Genomic DNA, 19,146 nt, shown 5'->3' with positions numbered 1-19,146 from the left:
GGGGATAGGAAAAGGGGGCTAAGGAGACATGGCTGCCTGGGTTCAGCTCAGAACTTGGCATCACTTAACTTCCTGAACCTCAGTTTCTTCATCTCTAAAGTGGGAAAAATGAAATAAGGATGATAGACCTTGTAGTCGATTCATCTCAGAGCCAGTGCAGAGTAAAGGTTCCTTGTATAGTAGCTTTTTCTCTTCTTGCACACACACACACACACACACACCAAATTCCCAGATTGTTCAACCAAGAAAAGGAGTATGCAAGGGACAAATCTGGACCCCCAAGAGCATGGCCCGTGTGGCCACGTACAGCTGCATAGAGTTTGCACTGCACAACTCCAGGGGTGTCATTTCCATAGGCTGTGGCAGGAATGATGGTTAGGAGGCACCCTAGACCTCTGACTCCAGCTTAGAACCCTTCTTGGTGCCTTGGAGAAGGTCACTCAGGGACCACACCTATTTCTTAGCTCCCTTCTCCTCTCCAGTTGAACTCTAGAAAACACTTCCTAACAATTGTTGTTGTTGTTAGGTGCCATTGAGTCAGTACCGACTCATAGTGACCCTATGCACAACAGAATGAAACAATGCCCAGTTCTGGGCCAACCTCACAATCATTGCTACATTTGAGCTCACTGGTGCTGCCACTGTGCCAATCCATCTAATTGGGGGTCTTCCTTTTTCTCTCTGACCCTCCACTTTACCAAACATGATATCTTTCTCCAGGGACTGGTCCTTTCTGACAATATGACCAAAGTATGAGAGATGATGTCTGGCCATCCTGGCTTCCAAGGAGCACTCTGACTATGCTTCTTCCAACACAGATCTATTCTTTTGGCAGTCAGTGGTACTTTCAATATTCTCCTCCAACATCACAATTCAAATCCATCAATTCTTCTATGGTCTTCCTTGTTCACTATCCAACTTTTGCATGCATATGAGGTTATTGAAAATACCATGGCTTGGGTCAGGCACACCTTAGTCCTCAAACTGACATCTTTGCTCGTCAATGCTTTAAAAAGTTCTTGTCCTGCAGATTTGCTCAATGCAATACGTCATTTAAATTCAATCATTCATTTAGTCATTTTTCAGCCCCCATACTGTCTAAACCACATCATCTCTTCCTCCTGACCCATCCTGCCTCCATCCTTGCCACATTTGTCACCTCAAGCCACTGTCTACCCAGCAGCCAGGATGTCCTTTCAGCAATGTAAATCAGACCATCCCCATGGTGAAACCCCTCCAGTGGTCTTTTATTTCACTTAAAATCAACCCCAAACTCATTATAATTCTCTTCATGTGCTGTCCCCTTTCTGGACCAATGTTCTATGTTTATTCATCAAGTAGGTGCATGCTGGAGTCTGCCAGCATGTCAGATAGTGCTCCAGGCACTGGGGTACAGAGGGGAGCAGGACTCAAGTTTGGACCCCAAAGAGCTCACAGTCCAGAGAGGTAGTAAGAGAAGGAAATAGATGGTGGTCATGCAGTGTGACAATGAGCTCAGAATCTCAGTGACTCCTGGGAAGGTGCTCAAGCCAGCCTGGCAGATCAGGGAGGCTTCCTGGAGTCAAGTAGGAGCTAATCAGGAAAAGGAGTGAGCTATGGCATTCAAGCAGAGGCAGTGGAGTGCAAAGACCTAGAGGCAGACACACAGTGAAGCAGGAGGCTGCGGCTCAGTCTGGCTGGAAAGGAGGCTGTATATGTTGAGGGGTGTTTGAGATGGTGAGAGGGCAGGGGAGCAACAAAAATCGTCAAGACTCCTGGATACTTGTTAAGGAGTTTTGCTTCTATCATCAGAGAAGTAGGGAGCCACAGAGGGTTTTAGGCAGAGGAGTGGTGAAATGTCCCTTGTCTGTGATGAAAACAGTTGGAAGGCAGGAAGTCCAGTGAAAAGACTATCATAGCCATCTTGAGGAGAGAGATAATGGGACCAGGACTGGGTTAGTGCAATGAGAAGAAAGTGGTTGATTTGAGATATAAAGGAAGAGGAATAAACAGGTCTTGGATACTGATGAAGGAGCCCTGGAGGTGCCTAGGGTTAAGCATTGGGCTGCTCATTTGCAAGGTCGGTGGTTCAAACCTACAAACTGCACCATGGGAAAAAATGAGGCTGTTTGCTCCCTTAAGATTTATAGTCCCAGAAACCGTATGGGCCTGCTCTACTCTGTCCTTTAGGGTTGCTTTGAATAGGGTCTCCTGGGCAGCAATGGACAGTGGGTTTGGGGATACTGCTGGGGGGTGAGGGAAAGAATGTAAGCCAGGTGGGAAAGTCAACAGGGGGGCTGTTTACTGAGATCTGAAATATGCTGGGAAGGTAGTATCTTAGGAGTGAGTCAAGAGACAGGAGAGATTCCTTTGACCTTCAAGAACCTTCCCCAGTCTGTTACAGAAGTTCTTTTTCCACATGACAACCTGTTAGCTTCTGTTTAAGGTAAGTTTAAGTGCAACAGTCATCACTGATGATAGGGAGCTCTTGTTCTTTGCCAGACCCTGCTCTGAATGCTTTGCATCCTCATGGCTGGAACAATCATTACCCCCATCTTACAGACGAGAAAGCTGAGGCTCAGAAAGGTTAAGTGGCACTCTCAAGGTCATGCAGTTAGGAGGGAAACAAGTAGCTGTATGACCTTGGGCAGCACATTGACTGGGCTTCCCGATCTAAAGAGAAGAGGTGAGTCTGTGGTTCTAACTGGGCTTCCCTCTGAGATTGGTTCTGAGTGGAGAAGAGAAGATGAGAAAGAAGGAAGGAGGAGGCTAGCATCAACTGAGCACCTACTGAGTTCCTGGCACTTAGCAAGTGCTTTATACCCATTGCCTAGTTCCATCCTCACAACAGCCCTGCCAAGTCCCTATAACCTTCCCCACTTTGTAAATGAGGAATTCGAGACTTAAAATCAAGTGAGAGACACAGAGTGAGATAAGGCAAGAGGCACAGGGAAGGACAGATGGGGAGGGGACCAACTCTGCCTTCTCTGACTTTAGGAGACAGAGAGGAAGAGGGTGAGATGTGGCTGACTTGGCTGACTGAGAAGTTAGAGGGAGAGGATGCCAGGGAAGGGGGAAGGCAGCTACTTAACGGAGAGTGCTATTGGTCTAGGGGTGGTTGTGCAAAGGCAGTGCAGTGAGGAGAGACCCGAGAATTAAGACAAGGTGGAAGCCAGTGGGGAACAAACTACATGGGAAGTCTAGCTGCCCTGAGTTCTAGCTCTGCTTTGCTTCTCCAGCTGTGTGACTCAGTCAAGTCAGTCCCCTCTCCAAGCCTGGGTTTCCCCATCTGGTGAGGCTGTGATGCAGGGGCCTACGTGCAGCCCTGGCATTTGGCTGGCAGGCTTTACAACTTGTCTTCATGGATCACCACCTTCTCCCTTTTCCCCTCTGATTGGTCTGTGGGGGCCGCAGAGTCAGAGGCTCCTGGACTTCTGTCTTCCTGTGTGTGGGAAGAGGGAGACCAGGAGTCAGAACCTGACAGGCTGTTGCACTCCAGGTGAAGGATGCAGGCGGCTCCATGACCATCCACACGTTTGGCGCTTACTTTGGGCTCACAGTGACCTGGATGCTCTACCGACCCAACCTACAGAAGAGCAAGGAGAGGCAGAGTTCTGTGTACCACTCGGACCTCTTTGCCATGATTGGTGAGAGCTGTCATGAGGACTGAGGGTCACCATGATGGGCTTGGGCTGCCATGATTGGTGAGGTCTGGCACGATGAGTGAGAGCTACCTACCTTGTGGGTGAGGGTGCAAGGATAGAGGAGAGTCCCGTAATTGGGGAAGTCTCACATATGGGCGAGAGCTGCCATGATGGGTGAGACACATTGTTGATGGGACAGCATGGCCTTGGTGGGTAAGTGCAGGCCTCCTTGATCACATCTGATTCGCACATGGTCTAACAGGTGGCAACTAGTTCCCTTTGGGGAAAAGGCAGAGGGAGTTTGCTTGCAGACACTTCCAGGATCCTATGGGACTAGGAGAAGCTGGTTGCTCATCCAGTATTTTCCCCAGAATGCCCTAGGGCAGACATTGTTATCCAGTAACTGGTCATCTGCTCATGAGCTGAGACAGGCATGCATTTCTACTTCCTGTGTCCATTTATCTCAAAGCACACATACCAACCCTCTCACTCTTGTTTCTTAAAACTTAGCCCTGCCCTCAGGAAACTCCTCAAAGTGTAGTAAAGGGACAACAAAGCCACCAGATAATTTCTCTGCATGGAGAAAAAGACTCTCCCACATGATACTGTAGTAGCAATCATGGCTGGCCAGGAGAGTTTTCCTGAAGTGGAGTAGAAGGCAAGAGTTAGGCACTAAACATGCCTGAAACTGCAGAGGTGGGTAGCAGCTGGAATGTATGTTTCATTTGGCATCTCTGTAGCCCAAAGGACAGACCTTTTCTAACATCTTGTCTCCCTGACCCACCGGCCTATCTGACCTGGCTCAGGCACCCTCTTCCTGTGGATGTACTGGCCTAGCTTCAACTCAGCTGTGTCCAACCATGGGGATGCCCAGCACCGGGCTGTCATCAACACCTACTGCTCCCTGGCGGCATGTGTGCTCACCTCGGTGGCACTGTCCAGTGCCCTGCACAAGAAGGGCAAGCTGGATATGGTGAGCGGGGAACAGAGATGGTAAAGGGGCTTGGTGGGGAGGTGTGATTAGGTTTGTCTGTGCCTCGTGGATACTGGTTACCATGCCAACAACTTTGTAAAGCAGACAACAGCAGCACTATTTTACCCACTTTTCAGATGAAGAAACTGAGGCTTAAGGGAAAATAATCTGTCTAAATTATTACCTGTTTTTTAGCAGAGCCCTGGACCAGATCCTGGAAAGTTCTTGTGATGATTAAGGTTGGGTATTAACTTGGCTGGGCCATGATTGGCAGTTATGATATAGTTTGGCAGTTACGTAATAATGGTAGTCATCTCCTTGATGAGATCTGATACAATGCAATCACTTCCATGATGAGATCAGCTGTGAGCAGCCAATCAGCTGAAAATGAGTATCCTTGTGAGTTTGGTCCGCATCCAACGTATATGGATGTTCTAAAAAAGTTCTCTGACTTCTAAATCCATCTGGATCCTGCATCTGGCTCATCATCATCTGACCTCTGCTTTATTGAACTTGAACCTGTGGTCTGCCATGTTGCCTGTGAATTTGGGTTTTTTTTAGCCTCCACTCTCTGTGAGCCAGCAGACTTCCATCCTACCTGCCGATCTTGAGTTTATGAGCCCCTGCAGCTACACTAATCAGAAGACTGATGTCTGACCCACAGTTCTGGGACTTTCCAGCCTCTACACCCACATGGGCCATTTCCCTCTGTCTGTATGAGGATAAGTCAAAAAGCAGTGCTCCAAAGTCACAGAAACCTTTAGTAATAGAAAATATCAAAATGTGAAGATACTGTTCTTCCACATGTCCTCCCTCTAGGGCTATACACGTCTGAAGACAGTGTTTCCATTTCATATCAAAACAGCAGTTTGGGTGTCCTTAAGGGATTCAAATCATGTTCCCTTTAAAGGTTCTTTGAGTTTGAGGAGCAAAAAGAAGTCTGAATGGACAAGCAAGATCAGGGCTATAGGGTGAATGGGATAGTCTCCCAACAAAATTATCATAGGACACTCCCCTTATTACCCTTGAAGAATGAGCAGGTGCATTTTCATGATGGAAAAAAATTCTTTGGCACAACTTTCCTGGCCTTTTTCTCACCAATGTCATTTTTAATTTTCTTAAAACTTCTACCTAATAAGCCCTTGCTCTTGTCCTGTTTCCTTCAAAAAATCTATTAGGATTACCTTTTTGGAGTCCCCAGGAACAATCACCATAAGCTTCTGATCTGATCTCTCTGCCTTGCTGGCCAGCAGGTGCCTTCAGAAGTCACTCTTTTGAATTGGACCCTGCTCTCTGGATCATATTGGTTAATCTGAGACTCATCCCTGGTTTTGAATCATTCCAAAAACTCATCCTCATTAACTTTAATATTGCTTACTTCATGCACTGCTTTTGGCACCCATCAACCCAAAAGCTTGCAAAACCAAGATGTTTGCTTAAATTGAAAATACTGGACCGTGTGAGATCCCAACTTCAATAGCGAATGCATCAGTGGTAATTCTGTGGTCTCATTCCACCAGTTTCTGGACTTCAGCCACAGTTTTTTCATTCGCTGAGGTTGATAGTCTTCCCTCTCTTGGCACATCTTTGAGGTCTTCCTGGCCTTACACAAAATGCTTATCTAGAAACTGTTTGTTATGTGGAGAAGCATGCCTGTAAACTTACTGCAAAGCTTCAGTGATTTGTGAATATGTCCACTTCAGTTTTGTTAAAAATCTGACATGCATGGGATGCCTATTAAGGATGTGGGCTAATAGTGCAAGGAATGTAAAATTGGATCAGTCTTATTGATATGGGCCCACTAAGCATAAGGAGCTCTGGTAACATAGTGGTTATGAATTGGGCTGCCAACCATAAGGTCAGCAGTTTGAAACTACCAGCTGTTCCATGGGACAAAGATGAGGCGTTCTGCTCCTGTAAAGATTTACAGCCTCGGAAACCCGGTACAGGATCGCTATGAGTTGGAACCAACTCCATGGCACACAGCCACCACCACCACCAAGCATAAATTCTTCATTCAGTGTTTCAGCTCGAGACGCTAGGAAAGGATCTAATAGTTTATTTCGTTGCTTCACTGAAACATGCATTATGCAGTCGCATACACTAAATCAAGGAGAAAGATCCAACCTGCTTTGGTACACTGTACAGGAAAATAATGAAAGGCTTAGGTAAATTAGCCTGTTGGAGTGAATTTATCGGTTACACCCATAGATCTAAACCTTTTCCCACAACAGTGAGGAACAAATTTGTGAAGGGAACCCCAGAATCCTTGAAGACTACTATGATTGGATTGCTACTTTATGTAAATCAGATTTGACAATGGGGACTGCTCTAATAGAATTAAGACACCTAACTACAGTGGGGCTGATTGGACTACGAGGTAGTAGGGCCCAAGTGGTAGCATTTAATCAACAAAGACAAGGTGAGCATGGTTACAATAATGTACATCAGATTAATGTATAAGCAGTAATCCACAAATCATATGGGCCTCAGGGACAGGAATCGCAAATTTTGTGAGTGGGTCTCTAGGAGTAATAGTGAGTGGGTCGCTAGGGGTAATAGTGAGTGGGTCACTAGGAATAATAGTGAGTGGTGCCATTCTAAGGTCCAAAAGGAGGACTGTACCCACCTAGCAACACAATACTGATTCCATTGAGATGGAAGTTAAGACTGCTATCCAGCTATTTTGGGTTCTTAATGCCTCTGAACCAACAGGCAAAGAAAGAAGTTACTATATTGGCTGGTGTGAGTGATCCTAATTGCCAAGGGGAACCCAGTTTGATCTTTACATAATGGGGTAAAGAAGAGTATTCTGGAATACAAGAGACAGAAATTGTTATGAGCATTTCTTCCTGTGTCTGTGTATCCAATAGGTTAGTTTCCCTCATTTATAAAATATAAGCTGTAAATGGCACTAGTGTGTTTTTGGTTGTGCATGTGCTGGTGTCTCATGTTAGGTGTGAGGATGACTTTTTCATTGCCTTTATTTAGAGCTTACAGCTAGTGTAAGGGTGTGTATGTGCAGGTGTTTTGATGGTGGTTGTTAAGGCAGTGTGTCAGTTTGGCGGGTCCATGATTCTCAGTGTTTTGGCAGTTATGTAAAGTTACAAGCATCCCCATGATGGGATCGAATATAATGTGTTCTGAGTTCCATGAGTTCTGTTATGAGCAGTCAGTAAGGTGAAATTTAGCGTCCTTGGGTGTGGCCTGCATCCAATCATATATGTGGATGTTCTGTCAAAACTCTTTGGCTTTTTGCTTGATCTGAAACCCATATCTGGCTCGTCATCAACTGACCTCTGCTTCTTTGGACTAGAGCCAGTGACCTGCCGATCAAGTGCATCCTGGTGTGGTGCTGTGGGATAAAGCACTGGGCCAAGAGGTCAATTTGAACCACAAGATCGGTGGTTTAAATTCACCAACCTCTCCTTGGAAACCCTATACAGGGTCTCTATGAGTCAGAACATACTCAACAGCACTTAACAACAACAAACAACAGCATCCAACAGCTGGCTGTTCTACCTGCTAATCTTGGGTATGAATCAGGAGAAGCCTCCAGTCTGACGTCTGACCCATGGACTTGCCAGCCTTTACAACTGCATTTCCTTGAGATAAATGTTGGTTATGTATATAAGAGCTTCACTGGTTTCACTTCTCTAGAGAACACAGCCTAAGACAATTCTGCTATGCCCAATTGCTCTGGATGAGCTGGTTCCTTTTCCTCTGATCTTCTCCACCCGCCCCCTCCCCCAGCCCCCAAGCCTGGGATGCTAACAGCTATTCTGTGTTGAGCTTGCTCTGCAAGGTAGCCGAGACACCTCCCCTCTGCCAGGTGCCTACTCCAGGGTTCCTCACAGCCTGCTCCTTGGATTGGCAGGCTTCTTCAAGTTGCTCTACTTGCCCATCCCAAGGCAAAGAAAACTTTGTTGTCTTGTTCACTCACCTATGGAGGTTTGAGGGCTATAGTATTGCACCCCAGGGAGACCTAGGTCAAAATACCCTTCAGCTTGTGGTCTTAAGTCATTTAGCCTCTCTGTGCCTCAGTTTCCTCATTTGTAAACTTCAAAAGATAAGTGAACTTACCTCATGGGATTTTATGGTGATCTAATGAAACCATCCCTCAGCAGCCTTTGACCCCAGGTGTGTCAGTGAATACTGTTACTGTTTTGAGTGCAGAGGTTCTCTGACATGGTGCATCATATATGTCAGGGCTGCATGTACCTGTGCTGAGTACACATACATGTAGAGGACATTGGGACGTGTGAGTTGGTGCACACAGCACGCACGGACCACATACAGAAAGGGAACTCATGGATGTGCAGCCAGGCTCACAGATCTGTGGAGTGCACGTGCTCCCCTGCAGATGTGTGTGCACACAGGAAATGGACAGACCTGCTGGTGTGGGGGCTCGTAAGTACTGCTGACAACTGTCCCAAGCTGTTCCTGGTCAGCTAAGGGGCAGTGCAAATGCTCTAGGGAGAGGGCTGAGTTCCACCTACTGGGTCTCCTGCACAGGTGCACATCCAGAATGCCACACTGGCAGGAGGTGTGGCTGTGGGCACCGCTGCTGAGATGATGCTCATGCCCTACGGCTCCCTCATCATTGGTTTCATCAGTGGCATCATCTCTACCCTGGGCTTCGTGTACCTGACGGTGAGGGGCGGGGTCCTAAGGGAGGGAGGTTGGGGGAATCCCAAGTCTCTGTATGAGAACCCCCAGAATCCTGGACTACTCAAAGCCCCTGAGTCTGAGCGGCACACACCTCCCCTCTCCAGCCTTTCTTGGAGGCCCACATGCATATTCAGGATACATGTGGCATTCACAATCTGCACGGCCTGCCTGGCCTCATCGGTGGCATAGTGGGTGCGGTGACAGCAGCCTCTGCCAACTTGCAAGTGTATGGGCAGGAAGGGTGAGTATGGTGGGCAGTGGGAGGTTGAACTCTCTCCTTCCTTCTCCATCCCTCGATCCTCTAGGATCCAAGAATGTGTCTGTCTCCCTTCTTTCCTGCTCTGGGCCACTAGCATCTCTCTCCAAGCTCTACAAACATCTTAGAGACCATTTGATCAATCCACTGCTCCCATTTTGCAGATGGGAAGGCTGAGGTTCAGGGTTTAATGCATCTGTGGCCTTGGTACGCACTTCTATTTATGGAGTACAGCAATGGTGACTTGCCTCTCTGTGGGACCCTGACCTGCCCCCTGTCTCTATCCCAGGCTTGCCCATGCCTTTGACCTTGAAAGTGGCAAGACTAACAGGACCACAGATCTTCAGGGCAGTTTCCAGGCTGCCGGCATCTTTGTGTCCATAGCCATGGCCCTGGTGGGCGGTGGTGTTGTAGGTGAGTAGGAGTAACTGGGATGAAGAGGTGGAGCCTGCCTGAGTAGGGGACCGGAGGTTAGCCCAGTGCTCCCAGGCACCTCCTCTGCACTCCTGGTTGTGGGGCTAGGGAGATGCATACCTCAGCCCAAGGATCCCAGAAGGGATTTTCCCAAGATGGTAGTTCCTGATTGCCTCTGTCCTCTCACTTTGTTTAGGAATCATTTTGAAACTCCCATTCTGGGCACAGCCTGCAGATGAGAACTGCTTTGAGGATGAGATCTACTGGGAGGTGAGTTCTGTGGACATGTCCCCTAGCACAAAGGAGCTGACTGGGACCCTGAAGCCAGGGTGGAAGGCCTGCATCATCCTATACAATCGTCTGGGAGGCCAAATCTCTTGGGAGATGAAAGCTTTCCCCTCCCTGCTCCCCAGGACCCAGGGTTTGGAGGGTCGGTCTGGTATGGATGGATGTCTCTTTCTACATATGCTACAGTGGTCACAGAAACAGCCCACAGTCTGGACTGCAGCTGGAGTTTACTTCTGTCCCTCAGGGCTTCATTCAGGCATATTCTAGATCAGTGATTTCCAAAGTGTGGTCCTCAGACCAGTAGTAACAGCATCACCTGGGAACCTGTTAGAAATGCAAATTCTCAGGCCCCACCACAGACTTGTAAAATCCAAAACTCAGAGGCAGAGCCCCAACACTCTGTTTTAGCAAACCCTCCAGGTGATGCTGATTTTAAACCACTGCACTAGACCCGTGGTTTCAGCCTTGAGTGCACACTGTCATCACTTGGGAGCCTTCAACCATTTCAGAGCCCAAACCTCAGTCGCCAAGAATTTGGGTGTAATTGCTTTGGTGCGGGGCCTGGGCATAAGTTTTTGTTTGTTTTTCAAGCTTCAGGATGATTCAAATATACAGCCCGAGTTAAAAGCCACAGTGCAGGGCTCACCTGGTCTCCCTAAGAGCAAGCTGGAGACCTTGTGGAAATGCAGCCTCTCAGGTGCTGCCCCAGAGAGCCTAATTCAGGAGAGCCTGGGGCCCTCTACATGGGAAGAAGGGTCTGCCTGATTCTGGCACCAAAACCGAGTTCTGTGACGACCCACAGCTTTCAGCAGCCAGAGTGGTATTTGTGCAAATATCCAACTTGGAAATTGTTCTAGGAACTAAAAGTAGTAGAATACCAGAAAACTCAAAAATATGACACATTTGGACTTTGTGTGACTTTGGCTAGGTCTCCCACCTCATGCATAATCCTGGTGTGGCACTGCAGGATAATGCATTGGACCACAAGGTCACTCCTCGGAAACCCTATACAGGATCACTATGAGTCTAAACTGACTGTTGTTGTTGTTGTTATGTGCCATCGAGTCGGTTCCGACCCATAGCAACCCTGTATAGGGTTTCCGAGGGTGTAAATCTTTACGGGAGTAGAAAGCCTCATCTTTCTCCCGTGGTGCAGCTGGTAGTTTCGAACCGCTGACCTTAAGGTTTGCAGCCCGATTCGTACCCACTACGCTACCAGAGCTCCTGACTAGACAACACTTAACAACAACAACCACTTGCACTGCATTATAGAGGATGAGAGAATCCCCTTAGCTTCTGCACTGTTCCCTCAAGACTGACCACAGGCCTGTGTCTGTGGACCCTGGGGATGAAGGACCATCCATCATTGGCTTTCATTTAGCTCTGTGTTTTAAAAAACATTCCAGAAATTTTCAGTGTCCTTTTAACTAATATTCATTACACATCAATGTCATGCACATATCTAGTAATCCTCTTAAATTTACTCTTTTATAAATAATTTAACTTTTTATTGTGAATTGAGTGAAAGACCAGATCATCAATCTTACTTTCAACCAATCATAAGTTTGATTTCATCTCAGTGATAAAACAAAAAATACTTATTCATTTAAATGTCCAAAGGGCACATTTTGCAAGCCAGCCTCCTACCCTCAGGCACATAGCCTTTCTCAGTCCATGGGCCTGGAGACCTCAGCTACTCTCTCTATGCCATCGGCTGGCCACGGTCTCTGCTGTCATTGTTTTTCTGAGTAGGATCTCACACTCTACTTATGCTCTGTCTTCTTGATGGTCCTGGGATCGTCTGTCCCTGAAAAAAAGATTAGCTGCTCCCCACTTTTAGTTATACGTCTTCTACAATCACAGCTGTGACCATCGTGATTGATCCTGAAAACAATCAGTCACAACGGAATCATTTAGGTCTTTAATCCCTGTTGAGTTCGTTTTTTAATACGATGTGAGATTTGGGTTTTATTTTATTCTTTTGCAAATTTATTTCCAGTTTTGCCAGCACCATTTATTGAAGAGATTATATATATATATATAACATAACCATTTATAATAGAATAATTATATATTTAATAAATATTAATAATTATATAACCATTTAATATATTTTAGTCCCTCATCAAAGATCTTAAACTCACTCTTCTTAAATGGTTTTTTGAGGCGCCCTGGTGGCACAATGGTTAAATGATCGGCTAATAACCAAAAGGTTGAGCATCTGAAGCCACTAAATGGCTCTGGGGGGAAAACCTGGTGATCTGCTCCCATACAGCTTACAGCCTGTATTGAACGTAACACTGATAATCTTGTGTGTAAACCCTCACTCAATTCCCAATGAACAATTGTTTTAAACCAAATAAGAGCTAGAGATATAATAAACAAATGAAAAGATTACAGCCGTGAAAACCTGATGGGACAGTTCTACTCTCTCACATGCGGTCAACCCAGCACCAAACAACAAATGACATTTTTTTTAAATTAAAAATAAAATAAGCGTTAAAGAAAATCTGGAAATAATGAAAAATAGAGACATTCCATCACCTGAATGCTAGCACTATTAACATTTTTGGTATATTTCCTCTGAGCCTTTGTGGTGGTTGTTCTTCGAACATAAATGTTATTCTTAAACCATTGGGATATTTTGCACACAGCTTTGCAGCCTGCTGTCTCGGTAACTCCCTATCTTGAGGACCTTTCTGTGTTGTTATATTCTTAATACATTTTTGGTTACATAATTATTTCATTCTATATTTAAAGCACTTTATAGATACCATAATTAGAACCACATAAATGTAATGCTGATGAAATAAACTCTAAAATATTTTCAGTTCCCATACACAGCAGCTCACTCACTCTTGGATCTGTTTTGATCTTTGTCATGTATTCAAACATCACACCTTCTCTCAGCTCTGTATCCTGCAGCAGTATCTAATTCCAAGCAATCTAATTCCAAGCAAATGGAAGCTCAGCATTGACAAGCCCCCTCCCTTCTCCTCTACCTCTGGATGGGTTAGCTGGAAGGTGAGATGGCTTCCCAAAAGATGAGAAGGAGATAGATGTTCCCACCAGCTGTCTTTAGGATCAAGTCTAAGCTCCGAGGTTAAGATAGGGCCTATCTGTCCCATCATGCACTCTGGATTCATTTCCAGCCTCCCCTGCATCTCCCACCTCTAATCACCAACCAGGAACCTCTCTCCTGGCTCATTCCTACTTATTTTTCAAGAGTGGATTAAGCACATCCTCCCAGAATCCTCTCAACCTGGGTTACTGGCCCCTGGATTATTAGCAAATGTTATTGTCACTGTGTGACTCACCTGAATGCCTCCCATTGCCCTGGTCCTTGCCGTGTATGCTCCAACACCCAGGGCAGTGCTTGCATGGCAAGAAGTGGTTGGTTGGTGATTGTGTACCATGGAGTCAATTCTGACTGATAACGAGCCTGTATCCGGTTTCCGAGGCTGTAAGTCTTTACAGGAGCTGAAAGTCTCATCTTCCTCCTGCGGAACTATTGGTAGTTTCAGACTGCTGACCTTGAGGTTAGCAGCCCAACTCAACCACTATGTTACCAGAGTTCTTTGCAGACAGAATAAACTGTGCTCCATAGCATGCAGAATGCACAATGTTCGCTAGGTGGCGCCTACCACACACTGTTTACTGCTCCTGGCTCGCCTGGGCTGTAGGTCTAGTTCCTCCAGGACCTCAGAGCGGCCTCTTTTCTTTGCAGATGCCGGAAAAACAAGAGACCATAAGCTCCCACCCTGAGAACCCTGCCCTCAAGACCGTGGCACCCTAAACGTCCAGGGATGGTGAGAGGCAGGTGAGCATAGGTTTGACTTGTCCATAGGGGATGAAGAACAGGTTCTCCCAGGTAGGGGCCCACTCTAGGAAATCAGGAGTTACCAGAAAAGGGACAAAAAGAAAGCATGGACTAGTAGGCACAGAGTTTCTGTTTGGCGTGATGAAAGCATTTTTGGAAATAGTGTAGTGAAGGTTGCACAATATTGTGAATGCAATTAATGCCACCGAATTGTATTGCTTGCAAATGGTAAAAATGTCAAATTTTGTTATTCAAGAGAGCTTCTAAAAGTTTGTGGAAAAAAATGGAATGAAAAGATCATGGAATTTTTTCCACGAAATTTTGGAAGCCCCATCATATATTTTACCATAATAAAACTAAAAGAAAAAAAGGGAGAAAGAGAGAGAGAGAGAAAAGTTACAAATGAGGGTGGGAGCTGCGACCCCTGCTACTTAGGGTGGCGTGATCATGCTTGGTTGATGGAAGAGACACATGCTGTGGTGGAAAACATGTGAGGCTGGTCACTAACAGCTTAACAGTAAGCACAGGTAAGCCTGTACTTACCTTTGCTCATTGGGTATTCCAACAGAGTGCACACTGGACTAGGAGGAATAGATGGGAGAAGGTCTGGGTGGACAGCTGGCTTTGTTGCTTACTGTGTGACCTCTAGAATTCTCATCACTCTAGAGACTGAACCTCAGTTTCCTCATCTATAGAAACAGAGATGTCAGGTCTAACTCTATTCTATTGAGCCCCTCAAGCAAGGCTCACCCTCTCTCCCTCCCTTCCTGCCTTTCTTCCATGAACTAATATGTAAGTGGGACTCCTGATGTGGTGCTGTAGGATCAACACTGGACTGCTTGCTATACAGGGTCGCTGTGAGTTGTAACCAACTCGATAGCACTTAACAACAACAACATGATAAGCACTGCTCTGCAAGGTCAGTCTGAACTGCAAGGTTCAAATCCACCAGCCGCTCCTCAGAAACGCTATGTAGGGTAGCTGGCTTGAGAGCACTTCAAAACAACAACAATGTTGCTTTGCCTCCTCTCCAAGCCCTTTCTATTTCTTTACTCATCTAACCCTTCCAAGAACTCTACAAACGAAAGCCAAACCTGTTTCCATCAAGTTGAGGCCAGTGCATGGCAACCCTATGTATTTATTACCTTACAGATGAAGTAGAACTGCCCTAGAGGGTTTCTTAACTGTCATTTTTATGGAAGATCATCAGGCCTTTTTCCCAAGGTGGCAATGAGTTTGAACCACCAACCTTTTCATTAGTGACTGGCCTTTAAGTCAGGTCCAACTCATAATGGGTTGTAGAGGATTTCTGAGGCTATAAATCTTACAAGAGTAGAAAATCTCATCTTTCTCCTGTGGAGTACCGGGTAGACTCGAACTGTGGTTCGAAGCCCAAAGCATAATCCACTATACCACCAGGGTTCCTTTTTTGATTAGTTAGTAGAGCCACCCAGGAACCTCAGAACATGTTACTTCTGAGTAACATACTACTGTTACTTCTCCCTTTGTAATAGATGAGGAAATGAAGGTTGGGAGAGGCTCAACATCTTTAAGGCCACACAGTTGTCAAATAGAATTGGGATCTGAGCCCAGGTTGTTATCATTGCTCTGATGGTCATTACTTGATCTTCCTGGAAGCTAGGGCTTGGAGATAGTTGGGTCTGGAGTGATTTAATCAGAGGAGGGGATGTTAGGATTTAAGGAACGAGAAGAAGAAGATTGTCACCAGTTGCTTCTAATGCCCACCTCATCCAGGAAAGACTATGTCAGGACGTAACAGCGTAACAGTGGTCCACTGCTCTTGGCTCCCTCCCTGCAGGCTCCATGGAGTGTTCCAGGCCTCTGGAGGTTGCTGATGCTGACCTGGCTGGGAACAAGAGAGCAAGGCCAGCTGCTCCCTGCCTGCAGGCCTATACTCCCCTCCACCCTTGCCTGGGAATGGAGAAGGAGGAACAACAGATTGTGGGTGTGTCCAAGCCAGGTCCTAGTTGTAGAAGGCCTGCTGCCCCAGGTCTTGGTGGTCTTATCCTGAGAATGGCAGGCCAAGAGTGGAGCTGGGTCCGACCACGGTTAGACCTAAGCCCTTGGAGGGGACTACTTAGTTGCTAGCACTGCCTGCTGGGCTCCTCTACCCCCTGCCTGCCCCTCAACCAGCACCTCCCATTCTCTGTGCCAAGCACATGGCGGCCTCCGTGAATAAAGGCCTAGAGAGTCTTTGTAGAATGAATGTGAATGCTCCAACAGGACCAGTTTGAAGGACAGAAGGACCCCAAAGGCCCGGCCTCATGCCCCATGCTCCTAATCTCAAAGGGTGGGTGTAGGGCCAGTCCTCCTCCCCCAGACCTGATCCCTTGGTCCCCTACTCACACACACATTGCCACCCATCCCAGATTGAAAAGGAAGAGCTTGCCTCATCAGTGAGCCCTAACAGGGCTTACCCTTGCCCTGGGGTTTTTCTGCAAGGCCCTTTCTTGCCTTGTAAAGAGTTGAGGCACTGATTGTAGCCCTGGGTGAGCTGAGTGTCCAAGGGATGAAGGGTCTGAGCAGCCATCCCTAAGCCTTCATCCACAGTGGAAATCACCATACCTACAGTCCCCTCCTTGAGGCCCTGTTCCTAATCTCAAAGGCAGTCTCTGGAAGGGTGGGGGTAGCGCCAGACCCCTCTCCCAGCCCTCTCTTCCTCCTCCCTGCCAAGCCCACCCTGGTCTCCCTCCACAATGGTGCAAGGCTTTAGCAGTTTAGATCTCCATCTTTCATCACCTACTGAGGCCAGACTCCATGCCTTGGGCAGAGCAAACACACAGTTCCTGTCCTCAAGAGTTCACAGTCTAGCTGAGGGCAGATCTGACACCCATCATCGACCCTGAATTCTGCCAGGGGTGGCTAGAGAGGCATTTGATGCCCTTGCTCCTCAAAGCAGGGACGTCTAAGCAGGGTTTTGGAGGCTGAATAGGAGTTTTAACAGAAAGATGGCCAAAGGGCAGCATGGGCAGAGGCCCATGGGCAGGAATAAACGTGGTGAGGTTTCCCTATGGCTAGATGAGAGAAGAGGCAGAAGTATGACAGATGGCGAATAAGAATAAGACAGAGAAGATGGAGAAGCCAGATCCTTTGTGGAGCAAAGACTCCTGGGAAGGAGAGGTGAGAAGAAAAGGAGGGAAGGTCTCTCCTGCCTCCACCCCTCCCACGGCCCCTCCATTCACACACACTTACACATGGGGCTTCCATTCCTCTTGGGGGGGAGGGGGTGGACGATGGAAAGGGAGGAGGGAGCTGAAATGCAACCTATTCATGTTCCCGCGATGTAACACCCCTCATTTTCCATGCTGCGTAAAGACAAAAACCCTTTACAACCTGTTTCTGGAAGTTGTCAGCAGCTGCCAAGAGAAGCATGTTAATTAAACGTCGGCAAAGATGGAAGCCAGAGGCCCCGGCTCTAATTGGACAGTTTGCTTCCCCGGATTGAAAAACATTGTGACAAAGGAGGAGGTGCGCGGCAGCTCGGCAGGGGTGCAGCATGGCGAGTAGGGGAGCGGCGGCTTTGATTTCAGCTGATCCGTTCCCCAGCCTCCCTCCCGCGCCAGAGCCGGCCCAGCCCAGCCGGGTCCGCCCACCGAGGGCCTGGGAGGGGCCTGGAGCGCGGGATGGCGGTGCAGGTGGGGGGGTCGTCCGGTGCCGGGCTGCCAGAGATCCTCTCTCAGGCTGAGGCCCAATCTAGAGGGCTGGGGGCGGGGCTGGTCCGGGACTCGCCCCTCCTTACTTTTACCTGGGGCCTGAGAAGTGAGCCTGGAGGGCTCCGAGAGCTTGGAGTTGGCCAGTGCAACAGCCTCTGGGCGTCGTCGAAGCAGTACTGGGAGCCCAAGCCTGCCTCTTCCGGGTCAGGGCCTCTAGTCCCCAAACCAGCTCTGGGTCACCTGGGGTCGGGAGAGAGATCTTTAAAATATTGGCAGCTGGCCACTGGGCAGGCTTGTCCTGAAAACCAATCTGTGAAGGTTCTTTCTGAGGTCTGCTGGGGGACACCAAAGACTATCCTCAGTCTGCATGTCTGATGCTGTTGGATGTTGTTTATGAGAGGGAGCCTAGCTCGGTCCCATTTTACAGGTGGGGAAACTGAGACCCAGAGAGGCTGCGGTATCTGCCTTTCTGGGTCTCAGTCATTGAAAGTGTTATACTGAAGGTGATGCTAGGCTATGCTGAGACTTGAGCCTAGGTCCCTCTGACACCTGTGTCTGCGCTCCTCTGGCTCTGGGCCCAGCCTACTGCTCAGAGATGAGGTCTTCAGGAAAAGGATATCCCACTGCCGTCAAATTGATCCTGACTCATAATTATCCCATGAGACACAGTGCCCCATAGGGTCTCCAAGGCTGTCATCTTGACAAGAGTAGACAGTCTCATCTTGTTTCCACAGAGTGGCTAGTGGGGTTTGAACTGCTGGCCTTTTTAGTTAGTCGCCTAAGGCTTAATCTCTGGACCACTGGGGGTCCTTGGAGAAAAAGATAAGGGCATCCTAACTAGGGCCCTCCAGGCAAAGGGTCCCAAAGATTGTTATCACCGCAGAGCCCCATGCAGGTCTCCTACCTCGACATGTCTGACTTTCTTCCTCTGAAGTGGAGATCTCTAGCTAACAGTAACAGGCTCCTCTGTTCCCTTCCCATCTCTATATCCTCATCTGTACCCTTCTTCCATAGCCCCACCTTTGCCCCCCACCCCAGCCCCATCCCAAGCTGCTGCTCTTGGGGGCCTCAGTTCAGGGTTTGTGGCGAGAGGCCAGGCTGAGGCCTGTGAGAGCCAGGCACAAGTATGGGTAAAGGAGCCATTGTGGCTCAGCCAGGGGGATTAGAGCTACAAATTGGAGGTGGAGGGCTCGGCCATTGACTACAGCTCCTTGAGCTGAGTTCCCAAGGGGGGAGCAGCCTGTGCCTGAGCATGGCCAGGCTACCTGCTGAGGTTAATCCCCTGGAAGCGGAGCCCCAGGAACCCTAGAAACAGTGGCTGCAATGGAGAGCAGGCTGCCCCTGAGGCTGGGGGATCATGGTCCTGGATGCCAGGGCAACCTGGGAAAGAAGATGGATGGAAGGAAGACATACCCATTAGGATGTGT

The 19,146-nt window shown here is 47.8% G+C and overlaps 1 protein-coding gene across 1 annotated transcript in view; it reads left to right on the top strand.

Annotated features, from left to right (window-relative positions):
• RHCG (Rh family, C glycoprotein) overlaps window positions 1-14,021 on the top strand; it is a 32,761-nt gene extending 18,740 nt beyond the window's left edge. The window contains exons 4-10 of the mRNA XM_006867171.1: window positions 3,479-3,626; window positions 4,430-4,596; window positions 9,112-9,249; window positions 9,372-9,508; window positions 9,813-9,937; window positions 10,134-10,207; window positions 13,953-14,021. Coding sequence (XP_006867233.1) covers window positions 3,479-3,626; window positions 4,430-4,596; window positions 9,112-9,249; window positions 9,372-9,508; window positions 9,813-9,937; window positions 10,134-10,207; window positions 13,953-14,021 — 858 coding nt within the window. The remainder of the gene's footprint in view (window positions 1-3,478; window positions 3,627-4,429; window positions 4,597-9,111; window positions 9,250-9,371; window positions 9,509-9,812; window positions 9,938-10,133; window positions 10,208-13,952) is intronic.
• The last annotated feature ends 5,125 nt before the right edge of the window (window positions 14,022-19,146 follow it).

The sequence above is a fragment of the Chrysochloris asiatica genome, unplaced genomic scaffold, assembly GCF_000296735.1.
Source record: "Chrysochloris asiatica unplaced genomic scaffold, ChrAsi1.0 scaffold00101, whole genome shotgun sequence".
NCBI classification, from domain to species: Eukaryota; Metazoa; Chordata; class Mammalia; order Afrosoricida; family Chrysochloridae; genus Chrysochloris; species Chrysochloris asiatica.
This window is presented reverse-complemented; position numbering and strand designations above follow the sequence as displayed.